At 44.0% G+C, this 22,125-nt stretch overlaps 2 protein-coding genes across 2 annotated transcripts; both read left to right on the top strand.

Annotated features, from left to right (window-relative positions):
* Window positions 1-1,249: 1,249 nt before the first annotated feature.
* Window positions 1,250-2,392, top strand: LOC115386767 (inward rectifier potassium channel 16-like). Its single transcript, XM_030089236.1, has one exon. The coding sequence runs from the start codon at window positions 1,250-1,252 to the stop codon at window positions 2,390-2,392; it is 1,143 nt and encodes a 380-aa protein (XP_029945096.1).
* Window positions 2,393-3,146: 754 nt separating this feature from the next.
* LOC115387564 (inward rectifier potassium channel 2-like) lies at window positions 3,147-8,313 on the top strand. The gene is made up of 2 exons (XM_030090330.1): window positions 3,147-3,271; window positions 5,055-8,313. Exon 2 carries the CDS (start codon window positions 5,290-5,292, stop codon window positions 6,604-6,606), a length of 1,317 nt encoding a protein of 438 aa, XP_029946190.1. The 5' UTR covers window positions 3,147-3,271; window positions 5,055-5,289; the 3' UTR covers window positions 6,607-8,313.
* Window positions 8,314-22,125: the final 13,812 nt, after the last annotated feature.

The following is a 22,125-nucleotide window of genomic DNA, read 5'->3' as shown; positions in this document are numbered from 1 at the left end:
AAAACCACTCGCAGGAGGTGTAAAATTAAGCCACTGGAAAAAGATACTTATCATAAACTGCAATCAGTACTATTGACTAAATGTTCCCAGGTGACTCAATGAAGCAATAAAATCTCTGACTGACAGGAAGAACGTGCGAGAAAAATGCACTGATCAATAAGTGAGTGTGCATTGTATTTGACCAGAGTCCTTGCAGTGACACTTTTATCAGTGGAGCTGTCAGGGAGCAGGACTGCAGCCATTAAAATAGCAGGCATATCATGACTTTGTTGGATTTTATATGTCACCAAAAGGAAGGCAGTGTGGTTAAAGTTTGACATTTCGAGCAACATTTGGAGGTGAGAAGCTGTTAGAGGTGGTTAGAGGGTAATAATTTACCCTCGTGAGGAAGAAAGAGCAGACTACCGCATGGCAATGAGGTCAAGATTCTCCTTAATTGACGCTCCCCGCTTTCTTAGCTTGTGCAGGAAGTAACAACACCAAATGCTCTGAAGTTCCTTATTGTTGTGTGTATTTTGTCTGAATTGTACTGACTGCTCACCGAATAACACTTTTCTGGGTCACATCTGGAAGAAAAACAGAAAACAGAAGAGACGAGCCAAAGAGATTAACAAGGAAGAAATAAGTTCCCTTGACCCAAAGCCTCATTTGATCCTTTTAAAGTCAGACTTTTATAGCCGACACCATTAAAACGCTTCATTTGAACAAATAAACTGACTGGACTGAGAAGATCGCTTCAAAAGAAAAAGGCTCCGGATGTGCTGTTTAAAACAGACACAGAGTGTGTGCAAACTAAATATTAGGTTTAACAAAATAACAAGCAGTTTTCTCAAACTGGTCATCATTTTAAAAATCTACATTGAAATGTTCTGGTATTAAAAACTACGTTTTATTGGCTTTTGGATATCAAAGTGTTTTGTCCAGCCAGTATTGCAACTTCTAGTAAATAAGCAACTCTGTGGAAGCTTGTGATTCTGGAATTACTCTCGTCTTTCACATGCTGTGCAGAGCGCCGCTCAGGTCGTTCACCGCCTGTGGCCTGAGGCAGAAAGTGACCGAGGCTGCTTGCTCAAACATGAAGGTCTCAGTTTAATAAACACGTCTGGAAGCCTTTTACATTTCAGCCACACGTAATGAGTAAAATCTCTCCTGCATGAGAGACAATGGCAAAGTCGGGCAGCTCACATCCTAATCTGCATTTTCATTCCATCCCCCTTTGCTTTTGCAGGAATCTAAGAGAATTATAAAAATGAGCCTGGAGAGAGGCGAGCAGCTGATCGACACCTCCACCACCACCGTCCACACGCTGGTCAAGAGAGATGAAAAGCAGGGGCGGCGGCTCCGCTACATGCAGCGGGACGGCAGGTTCCCCGTGGTGCTTCACACGACCCCCGGAGACTGGAGCCCGTACGTCACGGACATCTTCACCACGCTCGTAGAGATACGCTGGAGGGTGATGCTCCTGGTCTTCTTCCTGTCCTACATTCTTTCTTGGCTGTTTTTCGGCCTCTGCTATTTTCTCATTGCCTACGTAAACGGAGACACCGACGATCCAGACAGCGTTCCCTGCGTTGATAACGTGCGCACCTTCACCGGGGCCTTTCTGTACTCCATGGAGACCCAGGCCACCATCGGCTACGGCGTCAGGCTCATGACGGAGAACTGTGTGGTGGCCATCGCGGTGCTGTCGGTCCAGGACGTGTTCAGCAGACTCCTCAACACCATCATCATCGGCATCGTCGCCGCCAAAATGGCGTCGGCTCGCAAGAGGGCTCAGACGGTGGGCTTCAGCAGGTGCGCGGTGGTGAACCTCAGGGACGGCGTTCTGTGCGTGTCCTGGCGCCTCGGAGACTTCCGGGGCAACCACATCCTGGAGGGGGCCGTCACGGCCCAGCTGGTCCGCTACGTCAAGTGGCCGCTGGGCTCCGTCGTGATGTCTCTCCAGGACCTGGAGATCCAGAACCGGGACATCGTCCTCGCCACCCCGGCCACCATCGTTCACAGGATGGAGCCGGGCAGCCCGCTGTACGGCCTGAGCCCGGACGACCTGCTGGACGACGACTTCGAGCTGGTGGTGACTTTCACCTACACCGGCGACTCCACGGGGATACTCCACCAAACGCGCACCTCCTACACGCCGGCAGACATCCGCTGGGGCCAGCGCTTCCAGGACATGCTGAGGGTGGGCAGGAAACACTACAAGGTGGACTACTCGCTGTTCAACGAGACCACGTGGGTGTCGGTACCCAAGCTCAGCGCGGAGGAGTACCACAGGAGGGGGCGTCCAGCAGGGGACGACCGTCCTCTCTCGACAACAGGAAAGACAAATGGACACGTCAGCCAAGAACATGTGGAGCTCACCTCAGAGGTGATGCAGCAAACGTTCTTTTAGCCACAGAGAGAGTAAAAAAGACAGAACATATAAAACAAAACCGTTCCAATAAACCTTTGCTCAAGGCTGTAGAAGTTAGACTCTTGTAAATATGTACATGTGTGGATTTAAAACGCTGTTTAAAGTTTATTTGTGTGTGTTTTGTATTGAAGAGAAATTATGAGAAATGTAATATAAGTGAAATAAAATCCAAACTGGTATGTCGAAACAGTCTTCATGAGTTCAACTGACGCTACTACTTGACCTTCACAGCTCTCTGCCGCCACCTGGTGGTGATTCACTCAATGCCAATGCAGTCTGAACTCCCTCCATCCTCTACAGTGTTTTATTTTTATTTCTTGGAGCCATGCCCAGCTGGATATGGGCTCTATACATACATTATATGTCATATATATTTATACACATTACAGAAGTCACTCTTCTGTGATTCAGAGTGCATGGAGGGACATACATGCTCACCTCAGAGCCTAAACTAGAGGTTAATGTAGTCCATTTTAACTAATTCTTGCTTTTTTTGTTGATGAGTCTACATTGAAAATAACAGACTGGTTATATTGAGCATCAAAATAGAGAAACAGACCTCCAAACCGCAGTGTGTGGACGGAGTCCCCTCGAACAGGCGCTGCGGCTTCCTATTGGCTCTCCCGGCCGGTGGGCGGGCTCAGACGGGGGCACGTGCTTTTAAAGTCCGTCTTTGCCACCACAGATGTCTCCTTCGGTATCGCTGGAGAGGGTTATGGCAGAATTTACATCTCCCAGCGGGAAGCGACGACAGCGGGAGAAAAGCTGCGCAAGAACCAAGAAGAAGAGCGCAGATCTGCAGCTGGAGGATTTTACGACGAGGAGGGGAGACCAGATTTACCCCGCAAGGAACAACAGGTAGGCGAAAGAAGTGGGAAATGCTGCTGGATGGTACATGGAACTAGTTGTGTATCATCATGGAAAATTAAGATTTAATTAAAGAACAATAATTTTAATCCAGAAAAAAATATTGCATGCACTAAATGTATTATTATTATTATTATTATTATTATTATTATTATTATAGAGGAAGTACTACATCCTGTCGTGTATATTAACTTAGTTCATCATAACTGTGCATGGCATGACTTTTTGTATTCCTTTTGTGTTCAAAAGTAATTTTCGAATGAAAAATCTTCACATTAATCAGGTGAAAGCATAAATTGTATAAAACAAGAAAAGTTCACCCTCTGATTGACCACAGTTATTGATTTGTGTGCTCGAAAATAGAGCAGCTTTATGTAACCAGTTTCCATCTGTCACAGCCTGCTGGATCTGACTGAGAACATATACAAAACGGACAAACACAGATTATATTCCATGTAAAAACCTGCTTTTTAAGTCATATGATTTTGGCTTCAAAACACTAAATATTCTGTTAGATGGGGCATTTGACTGAAAGCACAACCAAAATCATGACTGAGAGTTGAGTTTGGCTCCAAATTGTCTGCAGGAAGCTTTGCTTTAAATTGTGTATTTACTTTAAAAATATTTAAGTATCAAATGAAACATTATTTTAAAAAGATGATTCAAGCATTGCCCTATCACAGACTCATCAAACACTGTAAATGAAGTTGTTTGCCACTCTTTGAGTTGTGATAAAATGAAGAACTATATTTCTAATGATGTAAACTCTAGGACGCTATCTAGCAAGCAGTAACAATGTATTTTAGAAAAACCAAATTAAATATGTACAGCAGGATTTGTCTCCTGTCTCTCAGGACTGATCAATGGACAGGAAATCAGATGATTGCACAAAAAAGAGTTTTCATGTCTGACATCAACGTAAACGGAAACCGTTCAACTTGAACAGTGTTGTGTAAGTTACTCCTAATTTTGAGAATCTTTTTTCCCCAATTTTACGCAATGCTAAAAGTGAAACAGGCTGATTTGAAAAGTGGAAGCAGGGAGGGGTGTTTTTTTTTTTTTTTTTTTTTTTTTTTTTTTTTGGCACAAGCCTAGCATGTCTGGCCATCCGTGCCCTTTTGTAGCCTGTGGTGTTGTATTTTAATGGACCTCTCATGCCTCACACACCAGGTCAATAGCTTTTCTAATTTAGCTGTCCTTGTTGCTCTATTTACATTTGATGCAAGGTTACAGATTCATTAGTGGTAGTTCATTGCAGATCTGCTTTTGCTCATGTAATTATTAGTTAGTGAATGTGCTGTAGGGTTTTAAATGCATAGAACATGTAATTGTGCGCGTATGTCTGCGCATAGTTTAGATTTAATGCAGAGAGTGGTCAATGGCCCTGTATCTCTGTTCCAGTGACTCACTGGATTAACATGAACTTGATCTGTAATTTGACTCAGCGCTCTGTGGACCGATCAGCCTAATTAATACTTACATTAAGGAGTGTAAACAACCTTATTCTTTTGTCAGCTATCTGACAGATTGAACAAGATTTGTTCAGCTATTCCAACAACCCCAGTCCAAAATAAAAAAAATTAAATACAGTGTCTTGTAGCTGCTCAGCACACACTGTGTGTTGTTTGTGTATGCGAGAAATGTGTCGCTAACTTTGAGTGTACAATGCATTATTCAGACAGCGTGTAACCACACACCCACATGGACTGATCTTTGCTCTGGTTCCTGCCAATTACTTTAAACCTGCTTTTCTCCTTGTCTGTAATTTCCACAGTCCACTTCACTGATGAGGTCCCAAGCAGACGTCAGAGAGGAGTGACCTGCCCTCGCCGCCAGAGCCCCTCAAGCCCCAGGCTCCCCCCGCTTCCCCGCAGGATTCTGTCCTGTCGTGCACCGTTTCTGCTCGAGTTTGTCCCCGGGATCAATCAAAACTGTTTCTCCAACGCTTCTACCAAAAACTCAGACTGTTTTCCAAAGCAGACTCGGCCCAGCCCTCCCAGGTGGAAGCTATGGGGAGCGTGCGAAGCCACCGCTACAGCATCGTGTCCTCTGAGGAGGACGGCATGAAGCTGGCCACCATCGTCGTCCCGAACGGCTACGGAAATGGCAACGTCAACAAGGGGCACGCGGAGCACCAGCGTCAGAGCCGCTTCGTCAGCAAGGACGGCCACTGCAACGTGCAGTTTATCAACATGAGCGAGAAGGGCCAGCGCTACCTGGCAGATATCTTCACCACCTGTGTGGACATTCGCTGGCGCTGGATGCTGCTCATCTTCTGCCTTTCCTTCCTCATGTCCTGGTTGTTTTTTGGCTTTGTCTTCTGGGTGGTGGCCCTCTCGTACGGGGACTTAGAGAACGAGACTCAGATGTGCGTTTCCAATGTGGACAGCTTCACTGCTGCCTTCCTCTTCTCGGTGGAGACACAAACCACAATCGGCTACGGCTATCGCTATGTGACGGAGGAATGCCCTGTCGCCGTTTTCATGGTGGTCTTCCAGAGCATTGTGGGCTGCATCATTGATGCTTTTATCATCGGTGCCGTCATGGCCAAGATGGCAAAGCCCAAGAAGAGGAACGAGACGCTGGTGTTCAGCCATTACGCCACGGTGGCCATGAGGGACGGCAAACTCTGCCTGATGTGGCGAGTTGGAAACCTGAGAAAGAGTCACCTGGTGGAGGCGCACGTGAGGGCTCAGCTCCTCAAGTCTCGCACCACCGCGGAGGGGGAGTTCATCCCCCTGGATCAGGTCGACATCGATGTCGGCTTTGACAGCGGCATTGACAGAATCTTCCTGGTGTCCCCGATTACTATAGTCCACGAGATAGACGAGGACAGTCCATTCTACGAGATGAGCAGACAGGAGCTGGAGACGTCAGAGTTCGAGATCGTAGTGATTCTGGAGGGCATGGTCGAGGCCACGGCGATGACGACTCAATGCCGGAGCTCCTACGTGGCCAGCGAGATCCTCTGGGGCTACCGCTTCGAGCCAGTGCTCTTTGAAGAGAAGAATTTCTACAAAGTGGACTACTCTCGTTTTGACAACACGTACGAGGTGCCCAGCACGCCCGACTGCAGCGCCCGGGAACTGGCTGAGAAGAAGTCCAACGGCTCCAGTTCCAGGAACTCCTTCTGCTACGAGAACGAGGTGGCTCTGGAAAAAGTCGAGATGGAGGAGGAGTTTGACGAGGAGGAAAGCAGGGAGTTGAGAGTTGCCGACATTGGTGCGCTCGAGGACATGAACCCAGATGCAGTATCAGATTCTGAATGCAACCTGGACCCTTTGCCTTCAGATTCAAGGCCTTTGACGGCAGAATCGCAAATATGACTCGGTGTGTCGGGAAATGCGCTGCGCTCAGATTTGCTCCAACTTTTGTCTTGACTGCTGTTCTCGATGACGCGTGACCGTTGAGACTGTGACAGGATTGAGAAAGTCTCTGTGCAGAAGCTCAAGACGGCGAGGGAACGCAAACGCCGCTCATGGTGAAAATGGCAATAAACTGAATGAAGTCAGACCTATACAAATGGGTAAATGCCTTCTCTTACCCGCTGTGCAGTCTTCATCTGTGCATACTGCATAACTATTCATCCATCCATCTTATACATCACTTCATGCAGTGTAGGATCGTGGAGCGCTAAAGCTAATGTTAGCTAACAGGTCTGGACAGGTTCCCAGTTCATCAGTTGCATATTTCTACTTTGCACTTTTTGCATGAAACATTCTGGGTCTTTTAATGGAACAAAGTAAAAAATAAAAAAAAAATATATATTTAATTCAAGATCAACTTAAAGATTTGATATAAAAGCCACAAAAAAACCACCAGCAGAACATATAGATACGAAAAAAAAAAATTGTTAATGAGCTGGTCTCTTAGCAAAGTTTTTCAGAGTCTTCTTCAGTGTCTGATGAAAACAATGTTCAGAGCAGGTTACAGGCGGGAGTACAGTCGGCTCCTCAAACTATCAACTGCAGTAAAGTGAAATATCTTTTGCAACACGTGCATTTACAGAGGTCCCAGCCCGAGGAGAGGAGCTCGGGTGGTTTGGCTTCAAATGAGCACACATTGCAAAATATTTTCACAGAAAGAAGCGTCTGTGACATGCAGAGCAGCTTAATGCCGCCTCTCGCAGATCATTTGTGTTCTAATGTGCAATACTGGTCAGTGGTAAGGAAGCTCAGCTCTGAGCCGAGGCTATGAATGTTGATAAAAAGTGCTGCTAAGTTACATATTGTATGTTTAGATGGAAATCTAGGAGCCAAAATGTATTATTTGTCTTTTAAAAGTATACATCTTAAAGATTGCAGATGCAGCCCCTAGTGTTATTTCTAACTATAGACAAGCATGATTCTTTCAGTGTGATATCCGATCTTTAGTGCACTTTCTTCCTCACCAGATAGGCTTCCTCCAGTAAGAACTCAAACAGTTTTATTACCCAAAGCCAAATATGTATATACATATAAAAGTCAACCGTTACTCTGCTGTTAGTTAATTTGATACCTGAACTTTTCCTCATCTGAGAGGCTGTTGGCTGTTCAAACACTGAATTATAGCGATTTAATTTTACGTCACGGCGTGCGGGCGACATGCAGAATTCCGACACATCGTAGTTCACAGTCTACTTCAACAAGTTAAGTTTGTCATTACTGACTGGACCTTTGCTTCATTTTACTAGAACTGCTAATTATTATTTTACTCGCAATCAGATGTGGGAGGCAGATTGAGCTCCAGCTGTTTCTTTAGGCATTGTGATGAAATGGTGAAGCTTGAAAAGCGTCTGAGCTTGTCGGAACACTGGAGTGCTTCTCTGGTAAGGAAATCCATGAAAACAATGTAGTTGCTTTCCAAGTGACACTTCTTCTGTTGTAGGTCTTTATTTTTCTACCAGGGTCTTCCCACCTTCCTGCACAAACCAGAGGCTGTACAGATTTTTTTTTAAAAAAAGTTTTTTGTAAAATATAATGCAAATACTGTATGAATATATTATTGCAGTTGTTGAAAACTGTTTGTCATTTTTCCAATAAAATCTAAAAAACATCATTATGTTGATGCTTTAATTGTAATCAGAATATGATGATGCTGCATTATTACATAATTCCTTCCATCGCCCTGTGTTATTCGGTCGGGTGAATTTTTTTTCGTGTGTGTCTGTGTGTGTGTGTATGTGTGAGTGTGTTTGAGGACATGCTTTATGACCAGAAAGGTTTGCTATCGAGGGCTGCAGAGTGAAGGCCTGTGCCACACACACACACAAGCGAATTCTAAGATGCAATCTTACATTTTCATTCACCTGAACATACTTTAATTTTATGAAAACTGCAAAAACCTCGTACCATATTAACTGTTTGTACTGGAAATTATGAAATCATGGAAAATTAGTTCTGTTAAATGTGGAAATGAATGTTTTTTTTCTGAACTAGACTTGATGAAGTGTAACACTGGAGACATGTACTGAAGCCACGAGGCTTAAACAAACAAAAATCCTACTCAGCTGTTTTTTTAAATGCATCTGTTAAAATGACAATTTAGAGAGAGAAAAAAAAAATATTGGTAGTGATCTCTGCAAAAGAGCACATGGACTCCGATTACGCAACAAACGCTACTCCAGAGAGGACGTGCAACCACCACTCGGCGTTCACTCACCAACTCCTCTAATCCAGCATTAGCATAACATGCTATTAAATAATAGTGTGATCAATACAGTTGTATCACGGAGGAATCCGTGTGTGCGTAGTATGACACATCTGTCAGAAAATTTGGTTATTTTTCCATCCGCAGATGCTTTCTGCCAGCGCAGACTGTGTCTCGCCCTGGCAGATTGCAGCCGATTGATCAGACACGTCCGCAGGGAGGCAGTGGGCCGATTTGATTTGTTTCTACATAGGAAGTGTGGCTGCCTCAGGGCTTTTTCCACATTAGCCAATGAAAATGCCACAAAGCTCTATTCTGAGCTAAAAAAAAAAAATAAAAAAAATTGGGGCTGTTTCTTTTCTGTTTAAAGAAAAAAACAAAGTAAAGTTTATTTGCAGTAGGAATACCTTTCTCAGGTTTATTTAAAAAAATGTAAGGGGGGGTTCAATGAAAAGTTATTCTCCTTTTAGCATCCTCATTTCTGCTGTCATATCTAAGAAAGAACACCTTCATCATAATTTAAGATATTCAGCTGTCGCTGATAAATCTATTTGAAAAGACAAAACACTGAACCGAGGGAGACAGCGGTGGAACTCGTACGTGCTGGATGTACTATTTGAAAGGAATTGACGACCAGAGTTGGCCAGGAGCTTCTGTCGATGGCGCTGATGACGTCTCTCTGGCAGATTTCCTTGAACTGGCTTATTAACACCGGGCTAATCAACTTCCCCCAGGATTAAATACACGACGGCAAACGTAAACAATTCACCAGCAGAGCAGAGCGACACGTGATCCAGCATATCTCTAAACTCATCTGCTTTATGTTCAGTAACACTTACAGGATTTTTTTTTTCCTTTTTCTGGAAAAAAATGGTTGAGACCTCTGTACAAAATGATAAAACATTAATGATATGACCAGTAAAAGTGCGGCAACGGCTCTCCCGTCAATGCTTATTCTGCTGAAACGCCCCTGGGTTCTCTCAAACTCTGTCACTCGGATAAAGTTTATACGCATAATTTTCAAGTGTATCAAAATCAGAGGCACATTTATTGCCCAGGAGGAAGCATGTGCAGTCTGGACAAAGTCGCTCGGAACGGCATCATGTCAGAAATATTATCATACGACTCCCGTCATATGTGGGCTACATCCGCAGCTTGTTGCAGTATAAATAGCTGGAAACGTGTGTGTGGACGGGATTGGTCCGGATTTAAGCTCCGGGTGCGATGCAGAGGTCACTGGGTAGGTGTCATTGGTATTCTGGGAAAATAAAAAAGATTAATTCCTTCTTTATTTTGGAGAAAAATGTTAGTCCTGTGACGCGAGTGTGTGTGTGTGTGTGTGTGTGTGTGTGTGTGTGTGTGTGTGTGTGGACAAGGAGCGTGATGAATGACGATAACTCTATCTCACTTTACTGTGATGGACTGTTGTGCTAAGTGTGTAATTCATTCTGACCACAGTTCCTGCAGGTGCTCACACAGACTGGACTTAATGTTTTATTCAGTTTGGAGTGTCAGTCTTTGAAACATAAGCAGTGTGATCTGTTTCTGCAGATTTTGGAAAAAACTTTTTGAAGTGATACCAGTGACCTCATTTTCTCGGCCCGGAGTTTGACGGCGGCGTGCAACGTTCACACAACTGTAAACATTCAGTCAAAATGACTCATTGCTTCAGTCTTTCTGGGGCTGAAATTTGCAGACAGCTATTTTTCTCCGAGCGTGAAACTAGATACAAGTGTGAGGGATGTGCTTGATGGTGGCGTTGACCTTAGTTTTGACAGGCGCATAACTCACGCAACGCACTTGATTTGTAGCAAAGCAATAAGCATCAGGCTCCCGAAGACTGTGATCTGATACTCCCGGATAACCTGGAAATGCCACCGTTTTCTAGCAATTTGAGGTATTATTCAGAATTCCAACATCGTCATCGCTGTCATTTTGTAAAGCGAGGGAAAAAAAGAAGAAAAATCACAAAAAAAACTATAATGGATCTTCCTAGAGTGCAATTGGATTGAATTAGGCAATTACATAATTCTGATGACATGGTCATTGCGTAAGTCTCTGACAGTGTAGTGAAGTCCTGCTGGCCCAAAAGCCAGTCAATGATGGCAGCATGATGACTGATGAGAGGGTGTGCTGCAGAGGGCAGAACACTGATACTCATCCCATCTTCAAACTGCGCGGCCGACGGTGATCATGTTGCCAGACTTCCTGCAGGAATGCTAACCCAATTATGCAAAGAAATGCAACTCTGACTCTGCGTCGCCGTGCTTTGGCAGATGTGCAAATGCTTTCACTTCAAATGTTGTATGCACAATTTGGGAAGAAGTCAACTTACAGATACGATCAAGACATCGGTTGTTGTACACTTTCAGCAGCCTGGGCAGCCAGTTACGACTGGCTTTAGCATCACACGGTTAATAACACACCTACAGTAGGCTTACGCCTTAATAGGACACGCATGAGTTTAGTTAACTTTAAAAAGGCCAGAGTATCAAATCACGGATAAATGTGCTTCACCACAGAGCCAACAGCTGACACACTTGACAGAAATGTGGGTGTGGGTGTGTGTGGGTGTGTGAAGGGGGATTTTGCCAGGAGACAGACAGAGAAACCCCCTGTATCTAAATCTCTCATCATCATCATCAATCATTCTGACTTTCTATTAATGCAATTGGAATTTTTATTTACAAGGTTTTGGTCAAAGTTTTGATCAAAAAAACTGGCATTTACAATATTTTGGACAGGATTCAGGCTTCATACGTTCGCCGAACCTGCTGAATGACAATTTGTAAATCCACAATGTGTGCGTCTGGTCACACAAGCAGTGTTTGTGAGGTTTAACTTTGCTGTTCACATTGTGCTTCCCCCTTCCATTCAAACACACCTCTGTTTGTGTGTGAGTGTTTAACACACATTGGCAGAGAGGGGTAGAATATTGTGTGACACGGCCGCATCTCAGTCAGTAACTACTCATGTGTTCATACCTCTGACCTTTATCTCACTGGCTCTGGCTCATCTCACCTTGACAAACACACCCTGAGCCAGGAAACTAAAGTGATACCTACTTTATGCTCATTCTTGGCTCTGGACCAGCGGCACCTTGTTCTAAAAAGAATCGGCTCTCTGTTATGTCGCGCTGCTTTGGCGTGCGTCAGTAAATCGGCCATAATAACAAATACAAAACCTTGCAGGCCTTCATTTACCAACAAGCTGGTGATTTGAAGAAAACGTTTAAAATTGCTCAAAAAACTATAATTTACTCTGTTGTTTCTATAGCACTGATACTTCTTTGCATGATTACTTTACCCTCGTCACTGCAATAATAACCTCTTGAGCTCACTGACAAGTAGTCTGGAAATGATCAATTAAATGAAACACAGTGAGAATACACAGAAGAACTCCAGCAATTTCAAAAATGGGGAATTGAAGGAACGTGTGATATCTGAGAGGGGCTTGTTTCCGAAGACAGCTGATGAGCGATGGATACCACTGAACCCAGGCCAGCCCTCCAGAGATGAAGGTTAGCAACAAAGTAGTCGTGCCAACCAGCCAGGCAGCCTCGGCGTTCCCACCAGCTGCAGCTGTAAGTGCCAGTCAGGAAACATAATCTGCATCAACTGAAGGAAAACCAGCAGTGACTGCAAGCATTTTTTGTATTCGCTCAATAAAAGGGTTATTCAGACTTTGTTGTTTCACTCTTATTCTCATTCATATTGTTAAATGCTCTTAAATTCTGGACTCTGTGATACACAGATATTCTCAGGACAGTCAGGAGCTCCACTGTGACCACAGACATGTTTCTGTAACCAGCTGCAGAGCTAAACTGTTCACTCACAGTCGTGTTTTTGTGAATGGAGTTGCAATCTTTCCACTGACGGTGTGGCGCATCAGTCCCCCCGAGGACCAAGCAGTTTCCACACCTAAAAGAGCCAAGAAAGGCCAAGAGCATCGGTTACTATAACGATACCTGGGCAACCGGCAACGTCAGCTCCTCTTTGAATTCCGGAGACAAGAGGAAAGGGGAGCTGCTGTTGGCTCATCCTGCAAAAGCAAAGGCTATAACATGTTTCATCTTCCCTCATCAGGGACATTGAAATATTTCTTTTTGTTCTGGATCATGTGTACAAGATCTATTTTTCTTTTTGTCTATGTATGTTGTTAAAATCAGCAGGAGAAGATGTTTCATTTTTATTTAGTTAAGTTGAACCAGGAAACCTCGAAAACTATAAACATTCATTAAATAGATTCATTGATTTCATCGTGAGGGAGGTTCATCCTCAAGTTATATACTACATTTATATATATGATCACTGCTTTGTGCTTGATGTTTGTAAAAATGTCAAATAGCAGCTGATATGAAGGACGCTAACGGCCTGCGCTCATTAGCTCGTAGCATGCTACACCGGGTAGCGGTTCTTTTCACCAGGTCCACGCCGTCCGGGGCATCTGCTCTCACAGCTGTGTTACTGCCGCAGCCACAAGTCCTCATAACCTCACGAGAGTGGGTTTGCTGGAACACGTGTTGTGCTGCTGACCCTGTCCTTTACAGGGTGTGACTCCTCAACCACGTCGAAACTCTGCCCGGTCCGCCATCGTCGGTCCACATGTGGCTGCTCACCTGTTCCCAGTAGCCCACCAAATTAGGTCCCCAACAGGGAAGCATACTTCCGAGTTTATAGTTAGAATTCTGAGAAAAAAGTGAAAACGCAGAACGCAACCCCCCCCCAAAGGTCTGAGTTTGAAATTATTACAGAGGTTTTTTCAAGGTGGTGGTTTTATACTTTCCAATTTCCAATTTGATATAACTGTAAAGGACTTACAGAGTATTTTAGACAGTACTGCATATATAGTTGTTTATTTACCTTGCTTGAGGCAGATTCAAGGCAGGTCAGTTGCACTGAAACACATCGGCGACTGAGGATGTGGATCATTGTGACTGACTGCTCAAATCATGTCAAAATTCCCTCAGATTGAGCAGATAGCTGTCTCGAGTCAACACACACTCACACACACACACACACACACACACACACACACACACACACACACACACACACACACACACACACAGAAACAGGGCACGGGCTAAAGTGAATACAATCCTCCTCCTCACTTTGGATTTAATTCACGGCGGACGAGATTAGAGGATCCAATCAGTGATGACATTGAGCCTGGCACCCGCTGCAACGGGACACCAAGAAGGCCTAATCATTCCCACGTCTCCCCTCTGCTGCTGCAGGCCAATCAAATCCCACTGTGGGCCAAGCAGATGGTGGATATCATGTCCAGTCTTTTCTAGGTGAGATTATCTGATTTAAGACTTTGCCATGTTGACTGCGGCGGTTTGGTGCTGGTGTTGCCCTGATGTCCGGCTATGGGAATCCCAACATGTAGGAATGAGGAGAACATCCAGGCTGTGTCCCACAGAGGTCTACTAAATCACCACGGGAGGGGATAGCAAATGAATATGAAATGGGCGCCAAGCATCTTTCTATTAAAACACTTCGTTATCGTTAATAAACACTCTGCTACTCCAGTCTATAAATAAGTCTGTTAAGAAAGCAATTTCTCCCAACAAGCAGATTATTTCTTACGTCACAACACAATTTTCTCTCCTGTCCCGCCTGTCCCGAGATTACAGAGGTGGCTTAAATGCTGGGTCTAAGCAGGTCTGCCATAAGGAAAACGGCTCTGCGTCCGATGACACGTGAGTTGTGATTGTGATTGTGAAAGGTAAAGAGAAGGAGCGGACCGAAGTTGACAAAAGAGGAAATAATTCTTTCCGGTTTATATCCTATTCAGATAATATCAGCCTCATCAGCCTGTGAGCAGTCTGACAAGCCTTCAACAAACAGTACATCCCAAGCAGAGCTTAAAACAAGTGTAATAAAGGACACGGACATGTTTGAGCACTCCTGGAACAGCAAACATATTTCAGCTGGCACGATGCCAGAGAGAAAAACTGGCTCCCCGCTGAGGTCTAATTAATGCATTGTACAAGACCGAGACGTGTAATGGAAGCCATCCCTGCTCAGTGGAGCACTGAAAGCAGGGCAAGCTTTCCATGTCAAGTAACAGCGACGGGTAACAGGAGAGGAGCAGCACGCCACTTCGGGACATCTTCACAGCGGCGGCAAGGCTCAGCGTTACACCTGGAGGCTCAAGTAATCAATGTTGTCTTCTGATCTCTTGACTTTGCTCGTCACTTACGAGGGAGGGCCTGGACATAAAAAGTCTTCCGCTTGGTATCAGAACAGACGGATGACAGGAAAGAACAGTTGACTGGTCAGTGTCAAGCAGAAGAAAAGAAAAAGTCAAGGGACATGTTAAGGAATTTGTCCACTTGTCACTATTGTAGAAAGAACTGGATCATATTCTTTGTCTTTCCAACTGAAGCATGGAACATACAGATGTTCAGCTCAACCAGCCACTCAAACATCCAAAATTCATCATGTAAAACTTAATTTTATCACTTCATCTTGCCTGTCCTGACCTGGTGGTATCTCTGGTATCTCTGGTTCCAATACGGTGCCAAGCTATGGTCTCAGTGGCTGTATAAAAATACAACGCCCTCCGAGGCACAGATTATAACCACGGCCTGGGTCAGATTAGGTTTCACCGCCTTCACTAGACCAGAAGAGGTTTAAATATATAAAGTGATGCCTCAGTGGTGTGGCTCTCTTTTCGCCGTGGTTGTTTTGCATTAACAGGCACAGACTTGCATTGTGCCACCCTTGATGAGAAGCATCTCTCTGCGCTTCCTGTCACTGGGGACGGGCGTGTTTCCATTAGGCCAGCTGGGCTGCGAGCGCACACCGACAGCCTGGATCACAGGGGCGCTGCTCTCTACTCTAACCATTTTCTGCTGCCGCTGTGAGAAACCAAGGTTGTGTGGTGGCAACCGAGGAAAACAAATAGCGAATCACCGACTTTACTCGTGTCAACAGTAACAGGTGTGCAGAGACTGCAGATTCAAAACAATCAGTACTGAGGAAGGCTCCTTTCCTTTTCATAATGATGTTAGAAACATCAGACTCCTACAGGTCCCAGCAGATATTTGGCCTCCGAGATCAAACCGATCCGTCAAAAGCTTGTTTCTGATGTTCTCAATGTAAAGTGGAATAAATCAGAACAATTAACTCTTTTACTAAACTTCAGTTTACTGGAGAACACGGTTGTGCTGAACTCACGAAACCCTCCACTTCCAAGATAACGTTTTTAAAGAGTTCCACCTTGGGAGCCATTTTGAAAAAGTCCTGAACACTGTAGCCATGCAAACAGACACGCAAAAGTTTTCAGTTTTCACTTGAAAACATTGTCGTGTAAACAAGGCCGAAGTCCTCCTCAAAGCAGCATGGAGTAGTCTTTAAGTAGAACTAGAAATGCATCATCAGCCTTGTATTTAGTACCAGTCTGAGTATTGTTTGGATTTTTTAGACTCTTCTCAGCCAGTTTGCTGCTGTTTCTTCTTGTCATACATTTTATAGAGCACCTTCCTCAAACCAACTGCTGTAACCTCAACCGAACCAATCAATAAATCAATCAGACTGACATCCTAGCAACTAAATATACACTGAAGTAACTCGTCCACTTTAGAAGAACTAATTCTACTGAAATTCATACACGGGGACCGTAGTTCAGGTTGCGTCATTACAGTCTGTTCTCCAGAGGACAACTTCCTAATTTCAGGTCAGTCCACACACACGTTGTCAGAAATTAAGCGATCGACCAAGCAGGCTTTTGTTTCTATAGGGCTGGACTGTTTTCTGTAGCAACACAGTTAAAGCTTGTCTGTGTGGGTTTGTTGTGTCTACAGGCCACAGTCCGGCTGAAAGGCTGCGAAACACCTACAGCGCTGTCTTTCACGCTGTTTTAGAATATTCTCGCAGTATATGAGTGCCTGTTTAAATGGTGTAAGCAGGGTCTGCTAATTTGCTTGTCTGGCTGTGGCAACAAAACTGGTAGATCGATAGATGCTTGTCAGTAATGCTGGAGGTCATCAATGGACGCATGGAAACACATTTATGTAATCAGGCAGATGAGAGGTCAAAAAGAAAAGATTTTCTCTCTTCTTTTTGGTGGAGCCACAGTCTCTCTCTGTGTGAAGACTTTAAATCGCGAGGACTAAATATACATAGATATATACAGTATGTTTATCGGTGAGGGAATCCGACCAGCTTTGGGGAGCTGTGGTGTGACGGGACAGCGGACGTTGTCTCACAGCAGCTGCTCCACTTGTTGACATCAGCTCCAGGCTCTTCTGCTCCAGCAGCGAATGTGAAGATATTAGATTTCACCTTCTTTGGCTGTCTCTGGGTTTTAAAATAGTCCGAATCATGCAGTAAACAACACACGCCCACCTTGTTTGCTCTGCAGCTAATCCCCCCACAGCAGTGATCTCGACGGCAATTACTGATATGAGATTACAGCAGCTAATATAGCCGCGTGACTTAAAGGTTGACCTGGGTCTTTGTAGTTTCCATGAGGACTTGATGCTTGATCATTTCCCTAAAAAAGTACATCTTTTTGTTCAAACAATAAAGGGAAGCAAAACTGCCGATCACAAATAAGTGAAATATAAGCCTTTTTTTTGTGAATGGAAGAAACCTGATCTCTTCTTGGGTTCTGCTCTGGCTGTCAGTATCACAGTGTGAAGCATAGAGTCCTCTCAGGATACAGAGGTGAAGATACGTCAGTCCTGTCCTCCACAGATCATGTTCAATGTTTAATCCAGCTTTGGCCTCATATTCCATGCGATGTGCTGTAAATCCCATGACCTGATGGGAGTGTGAGATCAGCCCATCAGAAGCCCAAAAAGAGTTTTACTCCACACGCTTTATTTTTATTACTACAATTCTTTGCTAAAATTGATAATCAAACCATTTTTTGCATTTGCAATTTTAATGATTAAGTATCACAGTAATTGTCACAGGATTTATTTTTCAGGGGATGTCTGAAGAAATGATACTAAATCTGAGAAATGAAACTAAATCTGAGAATTCATTAGGCTGCTTCATTTCATTCATTCCTGGAAACTGAAGAGTTGAGACGTCTGAAAACTTCTATCAGAAATGCAACTGCAGACGTTCTCAAGCCACTGCTCCCTTTTTTACTAGCAGAGATCTCACAGAAACGGAATTATGTAATTGCCTCTTCCTGTACCAGTCCCTCTGAGACATTTTCCTTTCTGCCAAGATTTTTTTTTTTTCATCGTCCAGCATTTGCTTTGTCACCCAATCCTTTGAATCCAGAGAGCACAGAACTCCCCTGGAGGCCTTTCATAAAATGACAGAAGTTTACATTCTGTATTACAGAAGCTTTCACTGCACTTATAAGAAACATGTTTGTGTTTAAATATGCTCTTTTTTTTAAGGTATGAAGTTGTTTTTCTTCACCTAATGATGAGCTGAATTCATGATGGGATCAATTACTATTCAGATTTTTTTATTGGGACAGCAATAAAGAAGCATTACGTTCCAAAAAACATTCAATGATACATTCTTAATTACTTTGTTCATCCTATTTGTTCTGATTTTTACTTGAGGAGCTACAATGCTGTGCATATCAATTATTATAAAGTAGTAAATTAGCACAAAAAAGGTTGCAGAAAGCCTGATGGAGACTTTTAATGTCAGATAAGTCGCCCTGTGAGCGTGGCCACTGTTCCTGATGATCAACACTTCAGGTGATCAGGTCTGTCTGAAGCCCACCCTCCAACGCTCTCGGCCCATTTACAGTGCAGCATGTTGCATAAGGCCCGTGGTGGCGTCACGGAGGGCAAGGAAGACCCTGTTTCCATAACGGTTTCTCAGTAATTTCACCCCATTCTAAGTTTCCATCACAGGCCGCCCAGTGGAGATGTCATGTCTTCTCTTTTTTTCATAAACAACATGCCAATAACTATGATTTACTTTGAAACACTTAAAGAGAGAACAGTGACTCAATGATGTCCCTAAATTGCCCTATTTACAAAGATCACAATGCACAGTTCTTATAACTGGCACCACGCTGTCATCAGTGGGTTGATTGTATGGGACATTGTGTGTGTGGCGCTCTAATGAGTTGCTGTGTGGTTTTTTAAAACGCTGCCACTGAATTTCCATCTCCCGGACATCAGCAGGTCAGAGGATCGTGAGAGCTGGCATAAGATTAAGGAAATGTTCCCAAAATGGGGTAATGCACATACTTACCATGTCTTGTCTGGCACTCTTCAATTCATCATGACCCTGAGGGCAACAGCACAAGTTCCCAAACTTCACTTCACTGGTCAAAAAATAGGCCCAGATTTAATCACTTGTTCTTGTTTGCTGGATGGGACCTGCCTGAGAAGAAGAAAGGGAGAAAATGGCGAACAGAAAGGAGGAACAAGTATGAAAACTGCCTCCCTGGCTGCAGAGTGATTAATGGTTTATGAGTAAAATGTGATTACAGATAAGAACTGATTCAAATACTTTGTACTGGTGGAATGAAATTGTAACAAGCTTATTATTTTGAAAGATTTCATACCATCCATTCATCTGTGGGCAACAGCAGGGTGCATCGCAGACAGGTTACCGCTCCATCGCATGACACACACACTGATAGTCACACCTGTCATCAACTAATATCCTCAAGTCCTCCTTTGTGGGACTGTGTGATGAAGTAAAATGTATTGACTGGTATATGTCTTATCCAATGACTCTAAAATAGAAAGGAGAAATTGATTAAAACGGTCCAGAATCTCCTTTCACTGCTACGCTGATGACACTCAACTCTACATAGAAATGGAAACTCATCCATCGTCATCCATAGATGGATGTGAACAACAATGTTGTGTTATGTTGACATTAATTATGTACATGATCAGGATTGTGCGACGGTCCAATGTTGGCGCCACCCTGTCGAGTTAATAAAATGGCCATTTGCACGGAGGTTATGATTCATTTCTGCATCAGAGTCCACGTTCAATTAAACCCGGACAGTAATTCAACTGGATGTTGGCTGTTTCCCGCTTCACACGGCGGTCTTTTCAGCAGCATTACGTAAGCGGCCCGTCAAAGGCCTCCTTTCCTAAAAAGAGTGCGTCTATGATTTGGCTGCCGGTCCCTTCCACTGTACAACAGCGGGCAACTGCCTGCAGTCTGCCGCCTTTGAGTTTTCTCACTGCGGCATGAAGTCATCGCTCTTTCACGGCGACACTCAGAGGAGAGTAGCCTGCTCCGAGTGAGCTTTTGTCAACCTGCGCTGTTAACATTCACAGGGGGGAGAAAAGCACTCAGAAAGAGCCATCCAAATGAGATTCTTCTCTCTTTTCATCACGCACCCTGAAGAATCGCGACTTGCCAAGAAGTGTGCGTTCACATGTGCACTTACATAAGGATGTTGACACGAATGCAAACTATAATGTTGAGGGCAACACAAATTATAAAGAAGAATATTAGTCTTCCTGACAGATTTAGGTGCTGAAAAGTGAGACATGTAGACTGCGGCCAAGGAGAAATCCTCAAACTTGGCTCCGGTTTATCAGCTGGATCAGTGGCAGTGTGTCTTATATCTCCCAGTGCTGGGTTGCAGGAGCCTTAAGTGGAAGCGTTCAGTGACAAGGAAGCACGGTTTAAGTGGGTCAAGGATCATTTGCACGAGCAAAAGAAGCGGTGAAGATGGCTGTGAGAAATACGCAAGAAAATTCAAGGTAATTAAGTATGCAGGAGGAAGTTACAACATTTTTGTCTCCACACACAAAACCAGCTTTTCAAAAGGAAACTTCTCTGTTCCTCAAACTGGCATTTTCCCATCAGGTTACTTAATTTAGGCCACTGCTCGGGAATAAGCTGACATCTTTAAATTTGCCTGATCACTGGTGTAACCTGTTTGTTGCTTTATTGTAAAACTCCTTTCTCTTGTCATCTTTTCTCAGACCAGCTAGCAGTTTTTTCAAACACTATCTTGATCAACATACCGTACGTTTACAAGGGCCTTTTTATTCCACTATAAAATGACTATGTAAATGCCTGAAAACTTTATTCAGAAAATAAACTGACCGGCAGGTTTATTCTTCTTTGGAAGAGGATCTGGTCGTGCTCCATTGTGATGACACAATTTTCCAAGATGGCGGCCCGCGGTCCTACTCGTATGGGGATGATTTATTTAGCGGCAGTTTTAGAAGAATTTGATATCATGCAACGAGCGGATCGACGGGCGCTTAACAACGCGGACATTTTAAAAGCTGTCGAGTCAAAGTTAATCGAGAAAGAAAGACGTGAAAACCGATGTTTACTTCCGGGAGACGTCAGTACGTCACGTCCTCCCCCTGTCCAATCAGAACACTTCGCAGACCCCGTCATGAGAGAGGATTTAAAGGAATACTCCGAAGATTTTGGACCCACGCCCTATCCCGATCATTTATAGAGTGAGATAAGCTCATAAATACCCTTTTTGTGTCTGTTCTCCAGTGCCTGGCTCCCAGCTGTTAGCATCGTAGTTAGCTTAGCTCAACTACGGCAGGTGAAGAGGAGACAGAGCCAGACTGAGAAAGTGGACAAAATACTCCTTCCAGTGGTCCAGGGGACGGCGTATTAGCACGAGAAGTAAATCCGAATGGTTATAAAGCATTTTAAAAGACGTGTTTTCTTTTCAATCCGTTAAAATAATGTTTTGATAGACACAGACCAGCGCATGCGCAGTGCTCCGCGGAAGGATATACCGGAGCACAGCAGTAGAAGCCGTAGACTCAGCCGCTGTGCGCCTGGTATATCCTTCCGCAGCGCACTGCGCATGCGCTGGTGTGTGTGTATCAAAAGGGATTGAAAAGAAAACACGTCTTTTAAAAAGTTTTATAACTATTCGGATTTACTTCGCGTGCTAATACGCCGTCCCCTGGACCACTGGAAGGAGTATTTTGTCCACTTTCTCAGTCTGGCTCTGTCTCCTCTTCACCTGCGTAGTTGAGCTAAGCTAACTACGATGCTAACAGCTGTTAGCCAGGCACTGGACGAACGGACTCAAAAAAGGTATTTATGAGCTTATCTCACTTTGTAAATGATAGGGATAGGGCGTGGGTCCAAAATCTTCACAGTATTCTTTTAAGTCTTCTTTTCCCCATGTAAACACAACACTCATTAACATAATTCTGAATTACTTAATTCAGAATAAACCAACTCCGAATTAAAAACACCACATAGCCCCACTCATTGTGTTAAAATCACATAAATCAGGTTTCCGAATACAAATGACGACAC

The sequence above is a fragment of the Salarias fasciatus genome, chromosome 4 (assembly GCF_902148845.1).
Source record: "Salarias fasciatus chromosome 4, fSalaFa1.1, whole genome shotgun sequence".
NCBI lineage: Eukaryota > Metazoa > Chordata > Actinopteri > Blenniiformes > Blenniidae > Salarias > Salarias fasciatus.
The sequence above is the reverse complement of the archived record's forward strand: the minus strand, read 5'-3'. Positions and strand labels throughout refer to the sequence as shown.